The sequence below is a fragment of the Myodes glareolus genome, chromosome 11, assembly GCF_982192425.1.
Source record: "Myodes glareolus chromosome 11, mMyoGla1.1, whole genome shotgun sequence".
NCBI classification, from domain to species: Eukaryota; Metazoa; Chordata; class Mammalia; order Rodentia; family Cricetidae; genus Myodes; species Myodes glareolus.
Genome location: NC_142036.1, coordinates 52,095,690 through 52,119,244, shown reverse-complemented (window position 1 = coordinate 52,119,244; position 23,555 = coordinate 52,095,690). Strand labels below are relative to the sequence as shown.

At 42.6% G+C, this 23,555-nt stretch overlaps 1 protein-coding gene and 1 long non-coding RNA gene across 3 annotated transcripts in view; one reads left to right on the top strand and one right to left on the bottom strand.

The window, feature by feature from the left end:
• Positions 1-5,469, top strand: part of Hif1a (hypoxia inducible factor 1 subunit alpha) — a 47,927-nt gene extending 42,458 nt beyond the window's left edge. For both annotated transcript variants that reach the window (XM_085697535.2, XM_085697536.2), the window contains exons 11-15: positions 280-402; positions 489-925; positions 2,519-2,627; positions 3,476-3,602; positions 4,104-5,469. In XM_085697535.2, the coding sequence (XP_085553661.2) occupies positions 280-402; positions 489-925; positions 2,519-2,627; positions 3,476-3,602; positions 4,104-4,255 (948 nt within the window). In that variant the 3' untranslated portion in view covers positions 4,256-5,469. The remainder of the gene's footprint in view (positions 1-279; positions 403-488; positions 926-2,518; positions 2,628-3,475; positions 3,603-4,103) is intronic.
• Positions 1-8,250, bottom strand: part of LOC125387693 (uncharacterized) — a 29,762-nt gene extending 21,512 nt beyond the window's left edge. Inside the window, exon 1 of the long non-coding RNA XR_007227965.3 lies at positions 8,026-8,250. This is a non-coding gene — a long non-coding RNA (uncharacterized LOC125387693). The remainder of the gene's footprint in view (positions 1-8,025) is intronic.
• Positions 8,251-23,555: the final 15,305 nt, after the last annotated feature.

The window sequence follows — 23,555 nt, the reverse complement described above, 5'->3', positions numbered from 1 at the left end:
GGTCTTGGTTTTTGGTTTTTTGTTGGTTTTGTTTTTTGGTTTTCTGAGACAGGGTCTCACTATTATTAGCCCTTTTGGCCTGGAACTCACTTTGTAGATCAGGCTGGCCTCGAACTTACAGAGATTCTTTTGCCTCAGCCTCCTGAGTGCTGGGATTAGAGGTGTATTCCACCATAGCCTACCAAATATAACTTTCCATTGTATGAGCCTGAAACTTCTTAACAAGCAAACCTAGCAACTTCTTCAGGAAGAAGTAAACACTCCTAACTCCTTTCACAGCCTAACAGTCCCAGTGAATATTGTTTTGATGTGGATAGCGATATGGTCAATGTCTTCAAGTTGGAATTGGTGGAAAAACTATTTGCCGAAGACACAGAAGCAAAGAATCCATTTTCAACTCAGGTGTGTTGCCTTGCTTATTTTGTACTTTATTAATTTTTAAGCTGAAATGACTGGGTTTAACTTGTTTTTTTTTTATTGTTTGAAAGGACACCGATTTAGACTTGGAGATGCTGGCCCCCTATATCCCGATGGATGATGATTTCCAGTTGCGGTCCTTTGATCAGTTGTCACCATTAGAGAGCAGTTCTTCAAGCCCAAGTGTGAGCACAGTTACAGTGTTCCAGCAGACCCAGCTGCAGAAACCTACCATTACTGCCACTGCCGCCACCACTGCCACCACCACTGCCACCACCACTGATGAATTAAAAACAGTGACGAAGGACAATATAGAAGACATTAAAATACTGATTGCATCTCCACCTTCTTCCCATGTACCTCAAGAAACGACAGCTGCTACAGCATTAGCATACAGTGCTCCTCACAGTCGGACAGCCTCACCAGACAGAGCAGGAAAGAGAGTCAGAGAACAGGCAGAGAAAGCTCATCCAAGGAGCCCTAACGTATCTGTCACTTTGAGTCAAAGGTATTTATATGGAACATTCAGTCATGTTCTAGTACATAGGTGACGTTAAATGATTTCTTAAACATACAGCCATCTTTCTTTAAAGTACTGACATGTACTTTAAGGAACATCAAAGTAAGTCCAGCTGCCAAGTTATAAATGCCGGACATTTCTTCATGTTCCATTTAGAATGGGAAATAACTTCTTCCCTGCTTAGAGCCTTCTATACCTGAAGAAAAGCCCTTTAGCTAAATGGTTCTTTCCCATCCCAGACTGAGCCTGGTTGTGTTTAGTTCTCACAGGAAAATATGGATATTTGCAGACCTTTTAAAAATATTGCATATAATTGCGAGTCTCAAACTTCTATTCTTCATTACATATTTTTGTGTTGTCATTATTATAAAAAAGTTAGCTTTGTTTAGATCTACCAGTAGTCCTAGAATGATTTACATTATTGTTTCTATGGAATGAAGCAATGTTTGAGCAAATATTTAGAATTTCTGTATATAATATATAATGGTATTTGGTGTGTTTTAAATTTGAGGCCACACCTACAGGAAAGTAATTGTTGCTAATTAGTTGGTGGAAGAAGAAATGATTCCTTGTGTTCTGTGCCTGTCAGCCCCTCCGGGAGCAGAGGAGAGTCTGCTGTGACTGGGCAGACTTCTATCCCCTTCTAACCCCTTCACCTGAAGTTGCTAGAACAGGCCTGCCATTCTCTTGACCTAGGAAAAAAGTTTGAGTCTTTAGATGAATTCAGTATTTTTAGTTTGGTATAGTAAAATATGCTCTTAGTCCAGGCTCTCAGGCAGCTGAGTCAGGAGAATTACAGGCTTAAGACCAAAGCTGAGTGTGGTGGTGTACACACACACCAAATAAACATAACAGAAGCACAACTACAGATGATAGTTACATGATAGACTGAATTATATTTTGTAAATATAACATACTTGATAAAATTTCAAACCAGCTTGCTTTTATACTACATGGTTTATAAATATTTTAAAATTAAAAACCCATATTTATAGAAGGGCCATATATGACTTAGTCATTTGGCTTTCTGTTGGAAACTGAAAACAAATACAACAAGCTTAATTGACTTTATAATAGTTCCTTGTTGCCTAATATTTCAGATACAGCAACTCGGATATATATTGGTTATATATTGGTCAGTACTGAGGCCAAACCAGCAGAGTGCAAAAGTCACTGTGGAGAAGATAAGTATGTGAAGGCCTCACATGTGCTCCTGTAGCTACAAATAATTAGCAGTGGGACCTAGAGCAAGCTACCTAACTGGCCTCAGTTTCTCATTTATAAAATTTATGAAAGGTACAAAGTACCTGTCATATCTATCCTTGAGTGCTTGAGTGAGGTTAAAATGAACATAAATTTTGTTTGGTTGCAGGTTCTCAATATGTAGTTCAGGCTAGCCTTAAAATGTAGCCAGGCTGGACTCAAACAGGGATTATAGGTGTGTAGCTCTGTGTCGAGCTGAAACATTTATAAATGAAAATACTATACAGAAATGAACGTTGTCTTGTATTTCAGTAGTCCCCCAGTCAATCCACTGAACATGGTGGTCTTAGAGAGAATGGTTTGCTTTTTCTTTTCCAGAAATACTGTTACTGAGGAAGACTTAAACCCAAAGATAATAGCTTTGCAGAATGCCCAGAGGAAGCGAAAAATGGAACATGATGGCTCCCTTTTCCAAGCATCAGGAATTGTAAGTGTGTGTGGTGTGTTGTCTTCTGAATAAATACTAAAATTGTATTTTCAAAAGCTATCATTACTAAATAGTTGTTTATTGTTTATTTATGCGGTATTTTGCCTGTAGGCCAGACGAGGGCACCAGATCTCATAGGTGGATGTGAGCCACCATGTGGGTGCTGGGAAGTGAACTCGTCTCTCTAGCCCCATTAAAAAAAACAAAAACAAAAACTTATATTTAATAAATAAATTCTGGTATGAAAAACCCAAACATGGCAGTTAAGTTGAGAAGAAGTTTGCTCATCACTCCACCCTCAGTGTCAACACCACTCTCATTTTCGTCTCAGTAAATTATTTTCCTTATTACTAAAGAATTGGGGCTAAAGAGATGGCTCAGTAGTCAAGAGTACTGACTGCTCCTCCAGTGAATCCAAGTTCAAATCCCAGCACCCACATGGAGGCTCACAACCCTTTGCCAGTCAAGTTCCAGCAAATCCAATACGCTCTTCTGACCTCTGCTGGCACCGTACACTATGATGTCCACACATAAAATAAAAATAAATCTAAAATGTAAAGTATTTTTAAGAGATGCACTATTTTAAGGATAGTTGAGGCTAGCTTATGGTCAGAACAGATCGATTGGAAAGTATTTAAAAACACATTAACAATAATGGGGAGGAAATAACTTTATCATACTATTATAAGAATAAACAAAAAATTATTACATTAATACAAGACAGTTTTAAATTCTAGAGCATTGTTTAAGACACTGGCTTATTGGTTGGTACTAAATGTATACTGACTACAAAGATTTTTTATTGTAAAAAATTCAATATACTAAATATTTACTTAATTCTTTTATAGGGAACATTATTGCAGCAGCCAGGTGACCGTGCTCCTACTACGTCTCTTTCTTGGAAACGTGTGAAAGGATGCAAATCTAGTGAACAGAATGGGATGGAGCAAAAGACAATTATTTTAATACCCTCTGGTTAGTTTATTCTTTGTTCTTAACCAGTATAAGAAAGAGTTTAAATATGAAATAATTTTAGGAGTTTGTCCCCAAGTGACAGTGATTTTAGTTCCTTAGGAAGAGTAAAAATTGGCCAGGTGGTGGTGGCACACCAGTAAGGTCTGCAAATACAAACTGAGACCCTGTCTCAAGATGAAAGAGAGAGGGAGCACAGAAAGGAGGGAAGAGGAAAGGAAGGAAAAAGAAAGAAAGAAAGAAAGAAAGAAAGAAAGAAAGAAAGAAAGAAAGAAAGAAAAAGTACACTAGCATTTTGTCTGCTGGCCACATCTGAAATTCAGGGATTGGGCATTTCAGAACAGACTTCATGTAATCATTCTGACAGCAGAAATAAACTTGATTACACTTATTTGCATAGTGGAGGGGTTGCCCCATAGGCTAAAACCTTTCCAGAAATTTATTTTACCCAATACCTACTGCACAATATCAATTTAATGATACTTAGGTGTCTTTGTTTTTCAGACTTAGCATGTAGACTGCTGGGGCAATCAATGGATGAGAGTGGATTACCACAACTGACCAGTTATGATTGTGAAGTTAATGCTCCCGTACAAGGCAGCAGAAACCTACTGCAGGGCGAAGAACTACTCAGAGCTCTGGATCAAGTTAACTGAGCTTTTTATAATCTCATTCCTTTTGATTGTTTTTTGTGTTCTTTTTTTTTCCCAGTTATTGTTATTATTGTTTGTTTGGGTTTTTGTTTCTGTTGGTTATTTTTGGACACTGGTGGCTCAGCAGTCTATTTATATTTTCTATATCTAAGTTTAGAAGCCTGGCTACAATACTGCACAAACTCAAATAGTTTAGTTTTGATCCCCTTTCTACTTAATTTTCATTAATGCCCTTTTTAGTATGTTCTTTTAATGCCAGATCGCAGCGCGTTCACAATCTCCTCAGTATTTCCACCATTGCATTGCAGTAGTCATTTAAAATGCACCTTTTATTTATTTATTTTTGGTGAGGGAGTTTTCCCTTATTGAATTGTTTTTAATGAAATGCCAATATAACTTTTTAAAAAGGCAGTAACTCTTCATCATGATCATAGGCAGTTGAAAATTTTTTACTCATTTTTTTCATGTATTACATGAAAATAATGCTTTGTCAGCAGTATATGGTAGCCACAGTTGCACAATATATTTTCTTAAAAATACCAGCAGTTACTCATGCAATATATTCTGCATTTATAAAACTAGTTTTTAAGAAGAAATTTTTTTTTGCCTATGAAATTGCTAAGCCTGGATCATGACACTGTTGATCTTGTAATGATTCTTAAACTGTATGGTTTCTTTATATGGGTAAAGCCATTTACATGATATAGAGAGATATACATATATCCTGAAGGTATGTGGCATTTATTTGGATAAAATTCTCAATTCAGAGAAGTTATCTGATGTTTCTTTAGTTATTTTACCAGCTCAAAAGAAAACAGTTCCCTATGTAGTTGTGGAAGCTTATGCTAATATTGTGTAATAATATTAAACATAAATGTTCTGCCCACCCTGTTGGTGTAAAGACATTTTGACTATACTGTAAACAACAAAAAAAAATCATGAATTGTTAGTAAAATTGCCTAGTCTGTTAATTTGTTCAAAATATGATGTTTGGTTTTATGCACTTTGTCGCTATTAACATCTTTTTTTCATATAGATTTCAATAATTGAGTGATTTTTTTAGAAGCATTATTTTAGGAATATAGAGTTGTCATAGCAAACATCTTGTTTTTTCTATGTACATTGTATAAATTTTTCATTCCCTTGTTCTTTGTGGTTGGGTCTAACACTAACTGTACTGTTTTGTTACATCAAATAAACATCCTTTGTGGACCAGGCCCCTTTGGGTCAGCTTTTATGTTTAAATTAACATTTGTTTCAACATTTCCAGCTCATTTCTCAGAAGTTTAAGTTCTTTATAAAAATTACATTGTGCATTTCTACATTCATTATTGCCATTATCTAATGTATTCCCGAATGCCACATTAAATAATGACAAATCATAATATTGCACTGTAAAGATAAATTTTTTAGAAATTTGCCATTAAATTTATAGTCTATTAAAATATAAAACACAAAACTTCAATATTTTCAGTATGAATGGAATAAGCGAAGCGAACCGTGAAACATCGTAATTATGCACTGTTGGGAGGGTCTTAGGCCCTTTGCGTTTCTAACCTGTTCCCATCAGCAGACAAAGATAGAGCTGAAATAAAGACCGTTTCCCAACCTAAGCGGCAGGTCAAAGAATGTTACGTCATAGGACATTATCTTGGTGGGTTTGGTTTCAATGATAGGGTATATGACACATTAATATGCAGGTGTGTTTTACAGATAATCATACATTACCTGACGTTCCTTTTCCAGGTCAAAAGAAAACAGTATCCTGTAATTGTGAATTTTAGAAACTTCCAAATAACACCACATACTCTCTAGCTATATGCTTGTCTTTCTATATCATGTATCATTTTTAGTATTCTAAAAACATTTTTAAATAGCTTTATTTTTCCCCTGTGTTTTCTTTTATAATAGAGCTGTTTTGCTTTCACATTCTAAGTTTTAAAAGGTCAGAAAGTCTAGAAAGATCTAAACATAAGAAATGATGGAGTAGGGGAATGCTGGTGCACTCCTGCAATCCCACCACTTAGAGGTAGAGGCAGAAGAATCAAGAATTACAGCCTGTGTGGGCTACAGGAGAACATCTGTGGGTCAAACCTGGGGCCTCACATGCACACCAAGCAAATGTGATACCACAAGCCCAAAAACATAGCCTCACTGACACTTACATAACCAGTGGAGAACCTTGTCCTCTAGCCTCTGTATAAATCCTAACCAAAGTGAGCAGTCTTTATCTTAGGATGAACCTGTGATTGCAAATAACAATTTTAACACTTTAATAAAACTGTTCCAAAATTGGGGGACAGTACACCATGAGCCAACGTGCTTCCACACTTAATTACAGACAGTGATAGAGGTGACATTTTAGTATAAAGTGGTTGCTTAATATTCCCAGTTCACAAGATTTTAAAAATGTTTAACAAATTAATTTCAGTTGAAATTTACATAGCTTTCAAGTATTTGTAAATTTGTCAATTAATATATAATAGAAATCAGGAAATGACTTGTGAGCAATGGTTCAGAAGGGAGCTGGAAGGAAAATTTAGTACTTACATGTGATTTCTCAGAAAAGAAATCACCCGTAGTACACTCCAGGTAGTCTGCCACTCCATCCCAGCATTGCCCACCATCTTGAATTTCTTTACACTGCCTTTAGAACCCTGCTGTATCATCCTAAGCATTGCTCTCCCTCAAGGAGAGCCTACGCCGCCCCATTCTCCGGTGCTGCTATGAATGCATGACTAGTATTACTTTTCCCTGACGAAAGCACAGCAAAAGGAATTGACATATTCTGCTCATTTGTTCGGTGCCTGCTAGGCCTAGAACTGAAAATGGTCACCATTACCATAGCTGTTGCTAAAACGCTCTGCGAAGTCTGTGTCTAAATGACCCTAATGTCTGTTATATAACTAATGCTAGCATTTTGCACGTTAATTCACAACCTCTATGGACTATGCTTGTATCTCATTTTATCCATTGTAGATTCTGGCCATCAGTAACCCAGAGCCTACAGTCCTGACCACCAGTCCGCGGAACATACTGGTTTCCCATTGCTGAATGTTTAAAATTGGCACACAGGAAAACACAATGAGAGTAAAAAATGGAGGTTGGATGTCACTTGGGAAGAACTGAAGTGGCATGTCCAAAAAGGGGTGGCAAGAAACAAATGAACAACGTGTTTTTAAAGCTACTTACTGAGTTTTGAGCTTGAACTAAAACTTAAGTTCTCTCAATACAGAGACACTGAAGTGATTAGATGTGTAACATAAGACAAAGCACTTGACATATAAAAGGCTTATAAACAATGCCTGTGGCTTTCACAGAGCTGTTGGAATTAATGGCATAATAGACGTGGTTAAAACCTCGTAATTACCATTCCGAATCCTAACTTCCTCCTCCAAGCTTCGATAAGAGGTTTTTAAAGTTCAAAGTTCTAAACTCTTGTCAAGCAAAGAGTTGGGGGGTGGAGGGCTTTTGCCTTAAAGTTTACTTCAATAAAACCACAAACATGTTGCTGGCTGGAATCAACAAAAAAGTAAGAGTAAAAAACCTATGGCAGTGTTTCAGGTCTGCCCCCTGACCATTTTGCTCTTATTTCTTCCCTTTATGTAGCGTTGAACCTGTTATCCAGTTAGAGTTCGAGCAATTTGTAGAATATGATTCTACATAGCGTCCTGTCAGATAAAAGCGACACCTCACCACACCCGCTCCTCTGAATGCCTTCTGGAACTTTGTGTTCACACCCTTCAGGGGTTTGGGAATAATTTAATTCTTACCTGTCATGGGTGGATTTTATCCAAGACGCTGCTCAGACACCCGATCTCCGCTTACTGTGTAATTTCCTTTATTCCGTCTTGGCTGAATTCCGGAACGCAGAGAAAAGCAGGTGCCTGAGAGCAGCGCAGCCTGACCCTAGCTGGCAGGCGGGGAGCCTGCTACTCCTGCACCGGGCAGGCGAGCGCGGTGCTACCTGCTGCGGATGGAAAGGCTGCCTCGGTCTCGCTGGCCCCGCCCCTGTACGTGCCTGGGCGCAGCGCCCGGCTGCTGCCGGCCGGTGTGCGGGGTGCGGGACCGCCCGCGGCTCCCGCCTACGTGTACGAGCGCACGTGCGAGGTTGGCGGGGGCAGCCGCGCCTCGGTCCCCACGCAGCCTGGGCGACCGAGATCCCAGGTCGCTTTGGGATGGGGCCTGGGCTGTCCCTATCAAGTGCTTTCGACTGCCAGCTGTCCTTTGTTGGACAGAAATTTCCGAGGCCTCTGAACGTGTTGGATCATCGCAGTTTTTAATGAATCTTTATCTAATCTAGCCAAAAATGAACAATTCTAGCGGACACAAATCCCAGCCCCTCCAGAGGCTGAGGCCAGCCTGGGCTACCAAGGGAGATGGTGTCTCAATAATAAATAAATAAATAGTTGCTTAAACAGCCCCCTGCCCCAGCCCTTTAAGCTTATTTTGAATAAATCGCATTGGGATGACCGATTAAGTCAACGAAAACTCTAGCTGCCCCACATGATTGAATTTTAAAATTTGGTTTGGTTCCCCCCCCCTTCTGTTTTGTTTATGCTAATCGTTGAGAATCATTGGGAGAAGATAATCTTGTTGGACAGACCGAGAAGTGTTTACAGACTATGGAAGCACTTGGGCCTTAAATTTAATCTTAGCGTTTGTAGTTTGCTGGGAAGTGAGCTCGCTCAGGCTCTGCGTAGCCATTGCTCCCTATGCTTTGCATTTAATTTTCTTTAGGATTGTTCGTGTGTCTTCATTGGACGTAAGGGTTCAGTTTTTTTAAAAAGTGGCTGAGGTGTTGTAAATAATTTACTAATGAAAACTGATCTGCAGCACGTTTTTAGCAGCAGAGGTAGGCGCCATTTAAAGAGAATCTTTTGGGTTTTGGGTGTTTAAATATTAAAGTGGCTATTGTCTACTGAAATATTTATCACAAAGTCATGATATTTTGAAAGTTGAACAATATACATTATTGCATCTATATCAATACATATATACGTGTGTGTCTCTGTATACATGCAACTGTATCTTGTTCGTATATGTAAATTTTATATACATCCTAATAAGAAGGCTAGAATTCTGTGAAGTCAAATTTATGTTTAGAAATCTTTGAACTAATCAAGTTAATTTGTGCCGCTTTGTACAAGGAGCCTTTCCAAATGCTTTTTTTTCTTTAAACGGATTTTCAAATAGTTCTGTATGCAGGTGTACCACAAAATCTTCCACAGGAATGCAAACCTTGTGGTGAGCAATATGAACTGGCCCGACTCCTAATCTGCCCCAGAACCTTTAAAATGAAGCTAATCCCTGTAAACTACAGAGAGAGCTTCACACAGCATGGGCCGGTGGCCACTCTGCATATACCTGCCGCGTGGGCGGACATCTGCAGCCTTTCTCTTTAACTCCCCCCGCCCCCACCGTTACCTCTCAAATCTCCTATGAGGATTTTTGGACGTTGTCAGTCCCCTTCCCTCATCCCTTCAGCTCTGAGTTCTTGATTGTCTCACTGTCCTACTTGGAATACACAAGGAGCAACACGTGATTGAAGGGGTGGGGTGGGGGGGATGGGGTTTCTTATGTAACGAGAGAACCAGAAAGAATTCCAGTCCTAGGAATAAAGTAGCGAGAACTAGACTATTTTCTAGCTCATTTCATTCACTGACTGACTGTACAAGAACATGATCTCAAACTGTGGTGCCTGCTGTGTGCTTAATTCCCTGGATGAGGTACCTTCTGCTATCATTTATATAGAGATGGTGGGGCGCCAGCCCACAAGGGGCTGCAGCGGATCACCCGAGGCCTCTGCGGGTCCCCTGGCGGGTGGCCTGAGGCCTCTCGGTGCAGAGAGAATTTGGGTATGGTTTATTTAGTGGGTTATAGAGGGAAAAGGGAAAGGGAAGGGGAGAAGAAAGAGAGGCATAAACTGCCTCTCCAGAAGAAGGGCAGACAGAAAGGGAGAGAAAGAGAGAGGAGGTAAGATCGCTGTGAGGGGGAGGTTGGGAGTTGGTGGGCGCTGTCCTACAGGGACAAGGTATCCAGGTCACAGACAAGGCCACCAGATTACACCTTCAACTGTAGTTGACCAAATATTTGTATTTCCTTTCTCTCTCTTTCCCTCCCTCCTTCCCTCCCTCCCTCCCTCCCTCCCTCCCTTCCTCCCTCCCTCCCTCCTTCCTCCTTTCCTTCCTTCCTTCTTTCCTTCAAGAATTTTTATGTGTTTAAGTGTTTTGCCCGCATATGTGTGTGTGTGTACGGTATGCATGCCTGGCGTCCAGGGAATTGAGAAGAGGACACTGGATCCCCAGGAACTAGGGAAAAGGACAGTTGTAAACCCCCAGGTGGATGCTGGAAACCAAACATGGGTCCTGTCTCTGCAAGAGCAGTGAGTGCTGTCTCACTCTAAACCATCCCAACAGTCCCTAGCAAATATAGGAAAAGCCTAAGCAGAGATTAGAGTAGTCAGTTGGGAAGTCCCGGCTCGCTGTCTACATGAGCTGTCCTCTTGCTAATCTGATCAGTATCATCAGCCTAGACTGTTCATGTACTAAAATTGGAAGGATTAACAGAACACCTAAATGGCCCTTGACGGAAGAATGGATAAGGAAAATGTGATACCTGTACACAATGGAGTACTACACAGCAGGAAAAAAATAACGACATCTTGAATTTTGCAGGAAAATGAATGGAGCTAGAAAACATTATTTTGAGTGAGGTAACCCAGGCACAGAAAGACAATTATCACATGTACTCACTCATAGGTGGTTTTTAAACATAAAGCAAAGAAAGCCAGCCTACAAACCACAATCCCAGATAATTTAGACAACAATGAGGACACTAAGAGAGACTTACATAGATCTAATCTACATGGGAAGTAGAAAGTAGAAAAAGACAAGATCTCCTGAGTAAATTGGGAGCATGGGGACCTTAGGGAAGGATTGAAGGGGGGAGGGGAGAGGCAGGGAGAGGAGCAGAGAAAAATGTAGAGCTCAATAAATATCAAAAAAAAAGATAAATAGAAAAAAAGAAAATGCCATTTAGCGGGATCTTATGGAGGCATTTTCTCAATTGAGGTTTTTTTTTCATTTCAGATGACTCTAGTTTGTGTCAACTTGACTTTAGACTAGCCAGCACAGAGACCCTGTCTCAAACAAACAAAGAAACAAACAAAAAAGCTGTCCTCTGACCTCTTCATGTGCCCCATGGTACACATAAACCCACAGTCATGCACACACATTATGTATACACAGCACACTCGTGTACTGCTGCTATCACCCATAGCGATGTCGATGATGACGAGATGAAAAGCAAGCCTACTTCTCCTGTGTCTTTCAAATCTCTCTTCTCGCAGCCCTCTCTTGAGGAAGAGGATGAGCAGCCCCACTTATGCTCAGAAACCTGAACCCTGGATGCCACTCACTGCCATTATCTTTCTACCACACCCAGTCGGATCCATCCTGTTCTTTTTTTCATTCTTTAAGTATTCGTCATGGAACATGGAATGTGGGCTGTAGTTGGAATTTTTTTGGACGTCCAAACAACAACCAAATAAAGACACAGAGATTTACTATTAATCAGGAAGGCTTGGCCTTAGCTTAGGCTTGTCCCACTAGCTATTCTAACTTAATTTAACCTGTATCTATTCATCTATGTTTTGCCTTGGGACTTTTACCTTTCTTTCATTCTGTATGTCCTGCTTCATCTGTGTCTGGCTGGCTGGCCCCTGGTGTCTCTCTCATGTCTCTTTCTCTTTCTTTCTCTTGAGCCCAATTTTTTCCTCCTACTTACACTGCCCAGAAGTCCTGCCATTGGCCTTTCATCTCTTTATTAGACCAATCAGGTGCCTTAGGCAGGCAAGGTGGAACAGCAACACATCTTTACATAAATAAACAAATGCAGCACATCTTCGCATAGTTAAACAAATATTCCACAATAGTGGCCTGCCCTGCAAGGCCATGGTAGTTCCTGAACTGAAACAGTCCCTAGAGGACTGACCCCCGAGAGCCATTCTGCTGGGCTTCCTGTGTCTGCCCTTCCTGAGAGAGCAAGGTGTCTCATTCCAGTGTCACCTGGGCCGAGCTCAATATTTACCAACTCTCACCTACACAGCCAGGCCTTGAGATCTATACTGGTCTAAATTTTGCCAACTTCTTACATTGGGCACTGGTAGACTCTCTGTCTTAGTTATGGTTTCTATTTTGTGAAGAGACAGCATGACCATGGCAACTCTTAAATGTGAAATTGGGGCTGGCTTACAGTTCAGAGGTTTAGTCCATTATCGTCATGACAGGAAGCATGGAGGCGCTCAGGCAGACATGAACCTGGAGAGGAAGCTAAGAGTTCTATGTGCAGATCAGCAGGCAGTAGAAAGAATGACGTTTGAAAGAAACCTCAAAGCCTACACATACTGATACACTTCCTCCAACAAGTGTATTCCACACCTCCAATAATGTCACTCCTATGAGTCTATGGGGCCATTTCCACTCTAACCACCACACTCTCTAAACACATTCTCTGTCTTTTTTTATACTCCTGAACTTGCCTTTCTCTGTGTCTGCAGAATCCTTCCTATCTCATGTCTGTCTCCATAATAATAACTCTTTCTCAGAACTTCATCCTTTTATTAATTCCAAGATTCTCCTAGATGTTCTCTTATTGAATTATACTTAACTCTGCCATAGTACACTAAAACTGTACCGTCTACTTGTCGTGAATGTTTGGCACTAGCAGGTTAGTGTGGGGGCCAGCCATGATAAGCTAAGTCTAGGCAGGTCACACAAAGGAAGTGCTTTACTTCCAACCATTATCACCTGGGACTCTGGCCATCGATGAATTTAAATGGAGTCTGGAGTCTCAATAGTTAACCCTGAGACAATGCCTGGCTGCAAGACACAGGCTGAGATTGCCTGACCAAATGCCATTCACCTGGTTACCTAGGAGACAGAATGCTGGTGTATTTCCCACCCAGTTTATGTTTTGGTATAAAAGCTGTTTGGAGAATAAATGAGGGGATTTCTTCAGGATGTGAACTCAGGACTTCATGAGGGACCACTGAGAATCTCCCTCCCGAAAAAGCCACATGAGTTGTGTCTTTATTCCCACGCCTCCACACTGGTCTAGAGAGAGTTTATGTTGGGGTCTGGTCAAGAGAAATAAGACACCCCACCTTTACTATAAAAACCCAACTCTGAGCTCGGGGTTCTCCCGTTATTCCAATATGTTGAACATGCAGAGGGACCGAGTTTGCAAACTTGACTAAAATAAAAACTCTTTGCTTTTACATATGGGTTTCCTTTGTAAAAGGAGACATGTGGGGACCCCGTGGATTTGGGCTTAACAGTTAGCAAGTCTAGCATAACGACCATGACTTTAAACACATCCCCAGCAAACTAGCAACATAAAAGCTCCATAGATTCACTCCCAGTTTGAATAATTTTATTTTTTTAATTTTTATTTTTGTTTGTTTGTTTTGGATTTTTGTTGTTGTTGTTGTCAGCTTAGCCTTTAAGGGCTGAACCATCTCTCCAGGTCCTGTTTTGGATTTCTTTGCAAGAGAGAGAGAGAGAGAGAGAGAGAGAGAGAGAGAGAGAGAACATGAAACTGAGCAGGTAGGCAGGTGAAGAGGATCTGTGAAGAGTTGAGTCCAGGAAAAAACATGATCAAAATATATCATATGAAAAAATTTTACATGAAAATAAACAGTGGGGGGGAGTGGTGGCGCACATTTTTAATCCCAGCACTTGGGAGACAAAGGCAGGTGGATTTCTGAGTTTGAGGCCAGCCTGGTCTACAGAGGGAGTTCTAGGACAGTCAGGGCCACAAAGAGAAACTCTGTCTCAAAAACAAACAAATACATAAAATAAACTACTTTTAAAGTAATCATTTGAAGTTTCTTGAAATCCCCCAAAGGGAATACAGAGAATGTAGCATGAGGGCCAGCTTGTTGGGGTTTCTGTCCCACCCAGTACCCCAACAAGCCAGCAAGTCCCAAGGAAAATCACATGGAGATCTCTATAAGTTATAAAGCTGATTGGCCCATTAGGTCAGGCTTCTTATTAGTTCTTGTAACTTATATTAATCCATTATCATTATCTATGTTAGCCATAATGGCTCAGTACCTTTCTCAGTGTGACAGCTTACATGTTGCCTCTTCAGTGGTCTGCGCAGGGGTGGCAGAGGAACCTCCCTGCTTCCCAGAATTCTCCTGTTCTCATTGCATCACCTCTACTTCCTGCCTTGTTTTCCCGCCTATACTTCCTGCCTGGCCAAAAAGCGTTTTATTAAAATATGATTGACAGAATACAGACAATTCTCCCACACCAAGAGAATACAAAAATGGTGATTCAAGAACATCTGCTAAACTTTAGCAGTCAGTAGCATCAGTATCTCTTGAGTCCTGACATGGTACCCACCTCTCAGGTTAGCAAACCTGAGAGGTACTCCTGTAAGTGGGGTCAAGAGGTCGGCACTCCCTTCATCTCCAGATCCCAGTAAAGGACTAGGTCTTTCCCTGGGAGGGGCAGGCCCTCAACATAACTAATCAACCCGAGCTTATGTTGGGAAGATGCAGAAGGAGATGTGATAAATGTCTATTCGCTGCAGAGAGGGCACAGATCACCAGAGAGAGACCTTAGAAACAGTGCTGCCCGGATCTAGCCTGGAGAAACGGTAGCTCACTGGGTTGATTTACAGGAGCGTGAGTAAGGGTTTGCAGAAACACGAGTGATTCAAAGCAGCTACATCACCAAAGCCCCAAGCCCAGCATGGGTTATTACTCAAACTCCCTGCCCGACTTGCAGGGAAAGTCTCATCTCGGGGCTAGCCACTGCTTGTTGCTTATTTCCGGCCGTGGAGGAGCCTGGAAATCATGTCACTTCCTGAGTCTCTGCACATTTCGTGAGACTGTTGTTCCTTTAGTTTCCAGGAGTCATAGTTTCCACTTATGACCCTCCACCGCCCATTCCTTTCAGGGGGATATTTCATTTAGAAGGAAACAGCTACATAAGTGAGAAATTAAATTCGAAGTAAGCGAGTGTGCCTTGGAGATGGGAGAAATTAGCTACTCCTCATTTACTTAGATCCCAGCTGTCACATACAGGCTAGGGGTTCGATGACTCCAAGCAACTTAGAATGACAGAACCATGGTGCCTTCCCAGAGTCTACCCATAAGACAGAAGAGACGCACTGAAAGAAGCTGCTGCCTCTATCCCCAGCTCTGAAGCAGTGACTCAGAGGCTCTGCCCAAGGGGCTTCCATAAGAACAGGACGCTGGCATTGTCTCTGTAGAATCCGACTGTATTTGGACCAGGATATGGGTGAAAACTAAAGGCGTTCTTGCAAACTGTGCTTACTTGGGTGATAATTAGTAAGAGAAGGTTGGTAGCTCTCTAGAAAGCCACAGAGTATTCAGCAGGCAAGCCAGTTTATCAGCCAGCCAGGCTGGTAACATAGTAAATTCTGGAACCTAGTTTTCCCTAATACTCTCGCATGTGTTAGCATTCGTGCATTATGCTGGCCTGTCACCTGGCAGGAGGCACCTGCCATACTCTGGCAGTACTCTGACCGGCTCACCTGACATCATCACTGACATCAACTGTGGCACATGCACTATGTCCCCTCATAAAAGGCGGGCCCCGCCTGCCTCCTGTCTCTCTCTCTCCCTCTTTCTTCTCTTCCACAGCTCTTGTCTCCAGAGGCCAGTCTTCCTCCTCCCCTCCCCGCTTTCCCGTACCCTTCCCCCAATTAAAACAACAACAACAACAACAACAACAACAACAAACCTCCACAGGCTGGGTGGTGGTGGCACACACCTTTAATCACAGCACTCCGGAGGCAGAGGCAGGTGGATCACTGTGAATTTGAGACCAACCAGGCTCCAAAATTAAAAACCCTGTCTCGAAAAACAAAAAACAAACAAACTAAGAAACCCTCCACGTGAGCCCTGTCCCATGATGGTGTCTCTCTTCTTCTTTCGCCGTTTTTTTAAATTTACAACACTGGTTTCATTGTATGTTGTGGTTCGTTCTCACTGCTGCCAAACTACAACAATGTACTCACAGGGGCCCAGTTGACTTTGATGATTGTGTGGGGTTGTTCTCTTTTAGAAATAAGTTTTTATAGTCTGTGCCTCAGTCTCTCTCTCTCTCTCTCTCTCTCTCTCTCTCTCTCTCTCTCCCCCCCCCCCCTCTTTCTCTGTGTGTGTGTGTGTGTGTGTGTGTGTGTAGCAGTGGTAATGATGGTGGTGGTGGTGGTGGCAGTAGTTAGTAGCAGACAACTGACTACAAAAGGGTTAAAGAGGCCACAACAGAGATCAAAGAAACCTACTGATAGAGGCAGAGGCAGAAAGCTGATAGGCTGTGGGTGGAGGAGGATTGCTGGGTGATAAGTCCGTGCTGAATCTCAGGGTTGACTTGAGTTGTTGGAGCAAGGGGGCCTAGAGTGCCGAACAATGGGGACCATTCAAGTTGGTCACATCAGCAGCACTGACTGAAGTGCCTGGGACAGTGAGGAGTCCTTGGTCAGTCCCCTGGCTCACAGTGGCGGTCAGGTGGTTGGTTGGCAGAGCTCCACAGTATCAGGTTTCTTCCACTTTTCGGGGTGTTGATGAGGGTGTTTTATCTGTCCTTGGTCTGGTGACGCAGTAAGTTCTGCTACCTAGTTTTCCTGAATGCTCATGTGCTCACGTGGTCCCAATTGACTTTGATGATTTTGTAGGGTTTTCCTTCAGAGATGAGCTATCAGTCTGTGCTTCACGCTACCACTGGACAGATGATGCTGTTTGTATATATGTGGATATATATAATATACTATTTATTTATAAAGATATTATATAATGGGGGAGTGGGAGGGTATTGGGAAGAGGGGAGGAAGTGGAAATTTTTATAAATTAATAAAAAAAAAGAAAAAAGGGGGGAGAAAAGGAAGAAAAAGAAAATAAATAAAATAAAAAAGATATTATATAATACCATATATTAGTATCACACACACACACACACACACGGCAGGGAGGGGAGCAGAGAAAAATGTAGAGCTTAATAAAAATCAATAAAAATAAATTAAAAAAAAGAGTTACTAAGAAGCCTGAGCTCATAGGTCAACCAGTTTATAATTAATAAGCCTCTGTGTGTTTCTTTGGAACTGAACGACTGCAGGACCGGGAGGACCAGAAACATCTGTCAACAGCCACCAGTCCATGGGGGAGCAGAATCAGGGAACGGGGTGTAGATACAGTGGAGATAGCCCTCTGAGCGAGGACTTCAGCAGACAATTGTATTCCAGAGTATAGGAAATATATAGGACTGGGAAGCCCGGGAACAAATGCTAATTTGTATTAAGTGCCTTGCTCCTATCATATAGCCGGGTTAGTGGTAACAGTAACCTAATTATCACGTGGGCAGCAGGGAAGAGTGTTTGCAGGGAACTAAGTCAAAGGTCATCCTTGAGATCAGTCAGGCATCCTGGCCTAGAGACGTCCTCAGGACAATGGTTAGGTAGGGAACAGGAAGCCCCCTGGTGGGGAAGGGAGTCCTCCCTGTTACCAAGCTTAGAGAGAGCTGTAAACTGAAACCTCTGAGCAGCAGGGCCTCCCAACAGTCAGAGGACCCAGTCGGTCTTTCCTATTGTTTGATTTCCTCTCTCTCTCTCTCTCTCTCTCTCTCTCTCTCTCTCTCTCTCTTTTCTCTCTCTCTCTCTTCCTGGAGCTGAGGACTGAACCCAGGGCTTGCTAGACAAGTATTCTACCACTGAAACTAAATACCCAATGAATGTCGATGTTAGTTGAGTATGTGGTAGTTTATACCTTTAATCCTAACACTTCAGGAGCCTGAAGCAAGAGGATTGAGAAGATTGCCTGAAGAGCTAGGCCTGCCTGGGCTACGGAGTGTGATCTTGTCTAAAAACAAAAAACAAAACAACAACAACACAAAAACCCAGAAAGCCTGTTAGTTAACGATGTCTTTATTATGGTAGGCACCCTTTAATGTTTACTTTTCCTTCAAATGAGCTAAGCCATTTGGGATGCAGTATCCTTGATAATTGTCAAAACTTTTACTTGTGCCTGTCTTGAGCGGAAGATCAACTAGACACTCCTTTTGTGGCTTGGCTGCTTTGAACACTTGAACCTTCATGGACATCTTGAAGAAACCACACTCCATCTTCGAGTAGCTCTGCAACCTCGGACGCCTGCACCTCCACTTCTGCCGCAGTCTTGACTGTGCCAGCCAGCCTGCACCTCCTTTGGAAGACTTCACCAGGACAAAGCGAGCTTTGGGGAATCCTCCAAGCCTTGTCAACTACCATTTCTTGAATTAGAATGGAAAGAGTTTGCCTCTGCACTGCAAGAAAAAGGTGTGATAAGTGCAATGTGAGGATTGTTCATGTTCACTATGTAAGACCTTTATTATTATTACTATTATTATTAATGTTATGATTTTTAAAAAATGCTGCAAGATCCCCAGCGGCAGTAGGCAGCAGAAATGCTGTAGGTCCCCGAATGGTGGTAGCGGGCCATTGTGGTGGCAGGCAGTGGGTCCTGGGAGCAGCCAGTACCAGGCAGAGACGGCTACCGGTACCCAAGTGGTGGTTGGTCCCAGGCAGGGAGACACATGGCTGGCAGGCAGGAGACAGAAACATGGATAGACACGATGTGTAGAAATGAGGTTAAATATTTATTCAGGGAGCTATGGAGGGGAAGGCAAAAGGGGAGAAGGGAGGTGGGGGGGGAGATAGAGACAGAGAAGGGAGGGAAGCAGAGAAGTGGAGAGAGAGAGGCAGAAGCGAAGCTGCCTCTCTGAGAGGAAGACGAAAAATAGAGTGAGCTCAGGGAAGAAGCTGAAGATCAGCCTGCCTCAGCGGATGGGGGAGGGAGTGGGAGTGGCTTGTATGAACAATCATAACAATTATTATTATTATTTTCTTAATTCCATTTTATTTATTTCTCTGCCTCTGTCTCTCTGTATCTCTCTCTCTCTCTCTGTGCTTGCCATGGTGTGCATGCAGATGTCAGAAGACAACTTCTGAAAACTGGTTTCCTTCTTCCATCACGTGAGTCCCAGGAGTTGAGCTCAGGGCATCAGTTTCAGCGGGAGGTGCCTTTTCTCACTGAGCTTCCTCACTGGCTCTTACGTAAGACTCACGATGGATATCTAAACAAGGTTGGAACTGGAGGAGCTGAAAGCTTTGCTGCTATTAATGCAAGTTAGAATCCTGCACTTTTGCATTCCACCCACACCCATCTGGCTCTACAACTAGGCTGCTCTCTACACTTTAAAAATAGTTTTTTGAAATCACATTTATTTATTTATTTATTTATTTTGGGTGTATGTGAATATGCACATGTAACAGTAAATATGTGAAGGCCAGAGGACAATATTTTAAAAGATTTATTTATCATGTATACAGTACTCTGTCTGCATGTATGCCTGTACCACTAAAGAGGGCATCAGTTCTCATTTTCTATATGGTTGTGGGCCACCATGTGGTTACCGGGAATAGAATTCAGGACCTCTGGGAGAACAGCCAATGCTCTTCACCTCTGAGCCATCTCTCCAGCCCCCCAGAGAACAATTTTTAAGGGTCAGTTCATTCTTTTCTCCAACTGGATTCTGGGAATTGAACTCAGGAGGCCGTGCTTGGCCCAGAGTGTTAAGGCTTCGTGGTAAGTGCCCTACCTGCTGAGCCATCTCATTCTCTCTGTCCCTCTCTACTCTTTGGTTCAATGAGGAGGTCTGGTCCCATGTGCTGCGATTCAGGGAGGAGGTCTGGTGCTATGTGCTGTGATTCAATGAGATCTTCTCCCATGTGCTGTGGTTCAATGAGGAGGTCTGCTCCCAAGTGCTGTGATTCAGTGAGGAGGTCTGCTCCCATGTGCTGTGATTCAGTGAGATCTGCTCCCATGTGCTGTGATTCAGTGAGATCTGCTCCTATGTGCTGCGGTTCAATGAGGAGGTCTGCTCCCAAGTGCTGTGATACAGTGAGCAGATCTGCTCCTATATGTTACTCCTGAGAATTGAAGCATGAGGCCTGTTGTGGTGGCAACAGCAGTGACAACAGCAATAGCATTAAGAAGGGGACTAAACTGACCCAGAGAACAATCAGGGAAGAAACTGTGGTGAGCAGAAGCAGTTGAAATGGTGAAGGAGAAAAGGTGAGAGAAGCTGGCCATGACCACAGAAGGTGGAGCGTTCTGCAAACCAAAGGTGAAAAACTGCAGGCCGTGGTCATTGAAAGAGTTCTAGGGACTTTTCAAACCTTAAGAGTGGAAGACCCAGCGCTCAAATTGCTGCAAGGAGTTACTGTTGGGTACTGAGGGCTCCAATGCCCAGGACTGAGAGTTGTAACAGCAGCTACTGTTAGGGACCAAGAGTTTCAACTCCCAAGACACAAGGGCTGCAGGCTTAACTGACACTAACTGCTGCGGAGAGATGGGCAGCAAGCTAGCAGTGGCGAGCCAGACTCAGATAAATAAGTCCCTAAAGGAACTATAAGTCTCTGGCTTCTGAGGCTCAGAGCTGTAGAGGACCGCAACCACATACTCCATTACAAGATGGCGCTGGCATCCGGTTTCACCACCAGGTGAACAAGGTAACGCACACGTGCTTCGTAACTTTCCACTGCTGTGTCCCCGCCTACTCCCGAGGCATCATCTGGGATAATAGACAGCGGACCAATCCAAGGGTGACACGTCCGAAGCAAGGACTGTTTCCTATATAAGGGATGGGTTCCCTCATTTAGGGGTCTCCGCTTTGGAAGCTTACGGTCTCTCTCTCAGGATGCATGAAAGCTTTTCTGCAGAAGAATCCTAGTGTCCCGCGTGGTTCTTGCTGGCGAGACGGTAGCGTGGGACACAGAGCCATAGTGACCCCTGAGCCAACTTTGATCCAGGAACCTATTGTACTCATGAGTTACAGAGACAAGCTTCTGAAGCTGTTGGACCAATTTGTAACCCTGGTACTCAAGGGCCTGGAGGGCCATATCCTACTCAGGACTTCCATCCAACTACAGCAAAAGGACCAAGCCAGCTGATTGGTAACAATTATGTCAAATATTTGCCACAGCGATGGAAGGCTGACTATCAGTTGAAATAAGAGATTCAGAGCAATGTGCATTGCTGTGAGGCGTCCACCAGAGAAGACCACTCAGACATAGGATCGAGTCAACAGAAAATCTTTATTAGCCAGTCGACAACGACACTGGACATTTACCTCTCAGAGCCTTTCCAGGGTGAGCTTTGAAGCCCCCAAACCAACATCCTGGGTTGACACACCTCAGTTAGCAAGAATAGTTATCCAGAAGCAGAGCTACAGAAGCCAAAAAGCAAGGTTGGTGCATTTAGAGACTTTCCCAGAGCTGTGTGCTTTGATGGGTTAGGTCTTCGTTCCTGCTGGTAGGTGTTGCTGCCTATGGGCTGGCTCCTGAGGTCTGAATGGCACTTCCATCATGGTGTCAACTGTGCTAAGGTTTAGGGGTCTGTTACAGTATGATCGTCCTTTGAAGGAAGCAACTTCTATCGTGGGGAGATCAGCTATGCCTACTTGCAAATGATCACCACCATATATCATACGCAGCTTTGGCCTATTTGAATTTTATGGCCTCTGGAGGGGCTGGAGTATATAGGCTGGGGAAGACTAGGGGATAGTGGGGTGCTCATTCTGCCGGTTAAGACTTTCCAGATATGGCCTGATGTGGAATGCCCTTCTGTATATGTGTTGCTCTTATTGGTTAATGAATAAAGCTGCTTAGGTCTATGGCAGGGCAGAATATAGACAGGCTGGAAGATACATGGAAGAGAGAGAGAGAGAGAGAGAGAGAGAGAGAGAGAGAGAGAGAGAGAAGCGGAGTCAAGGAGATGCCATGTAGCTGCTGAAGGAGACAGATGCCAGACCCTTACCTGTAAGCCACAGACTCATGTTGATATATAGATTAATAGAAATAGGCTAATTTAAGTTGTAAGAGTTACTTAGTAAGAATCCTGAGCTAATAATAGGCTAAGCAGTGTTGTAATTCATATAGTTTTTGTGTGGTTATTCTGGTCTGGGTGGCCAGAAATGAAAGAGCAGTCTCTGTCTACAATGGCCTCGGTGGGGAGGAGTATCCTCAGCTCTGTAAGTAGAAGTAGCACCTCCCCCATACTCTGTAAGGAAGTTCAATAAACTCATTGGTTCTCCAGTATAAACTCTGATGGAATTGTGCCTCAATTTGTCATTGGAACTTTAAGTTGGGGTGAATTTTGTTTATATTTTCTACAGGGAAGGAATTTCAGCAACAAAGAAATCGAAGGAGATCCAGGCATGTTAGTGTAAATAGAGGCAGGTATTCTCTGTGTATATGAGGCTAGCCTGATCTACATAGCAAGTTTTGGGCCAGCCAAGCTATATAGTAAAACACACAAACACACACACAGACACACACACACACAGACACACGGGGGAGGGGGAGGGAGATAGAGAGAAAGAGAGATTGATTTCCATCATGATATGATGCAGGCAGTGTAGGCCTTTACTAGGAGCTGCTTGCATTGGCAAGCTTATTACAGAAACAAAATGCCTGAGATATTGAACTGAAAAAGAGAAAAGAACAGCAGTACTTATGATATGAAACTGAAAGAGAGAATATGAGGAGGAGGGTTAAACTGGCAATGGGTCCAGGAAGACAAGGAGAGGAGAGGGGCAACCAAGTGTATATAAAAATGCAAAAAAAAAAAGTTTAAAGTAGGAGATGGTAAATTGGCCCAGTTTGATCATCCCATAGTATATACAAATATCAGCGTATCATATTATATCCCAGAATATGTAGAATTATATATAATAAAAATTATATATAATGCAAGCTAAAATTTGCCAGGCATTGTAGTGAATACACGCAATTCCAGGACCCGGGAGGCTGAGGCAGGAAGATCTCAAGTTCTCTCTCTCTTGAAATGGATAAATAAATCAACTCCAACTAAAATATATGTATTCATACCAACTTCAACCTCTGGCTTCCACATGGGCCTGCAGGTGTGTTTGTGAACACACACACACACACACACACACACACACACACACACACACAGAAACAATAAAAGAAATGCACCAATGTATGCATACCCCAGAATATCTTTTCTAAAGATTAGTATGACTTCCAAACAGAAAGACAGTTTCAAATACGGAATGCTTAACCATCATAATAAGCTCCTGGGAGAAGCTAAGAAGTCGCATGTCCCGAGAGCCAATTCAGCCAAACCGCAGTATATCAAGTACATGCTCTCTACTCAGTCTAGTGCTAAATTGTTGGCAACAAGGGTGAGAAACAGCAACTGTTTCCG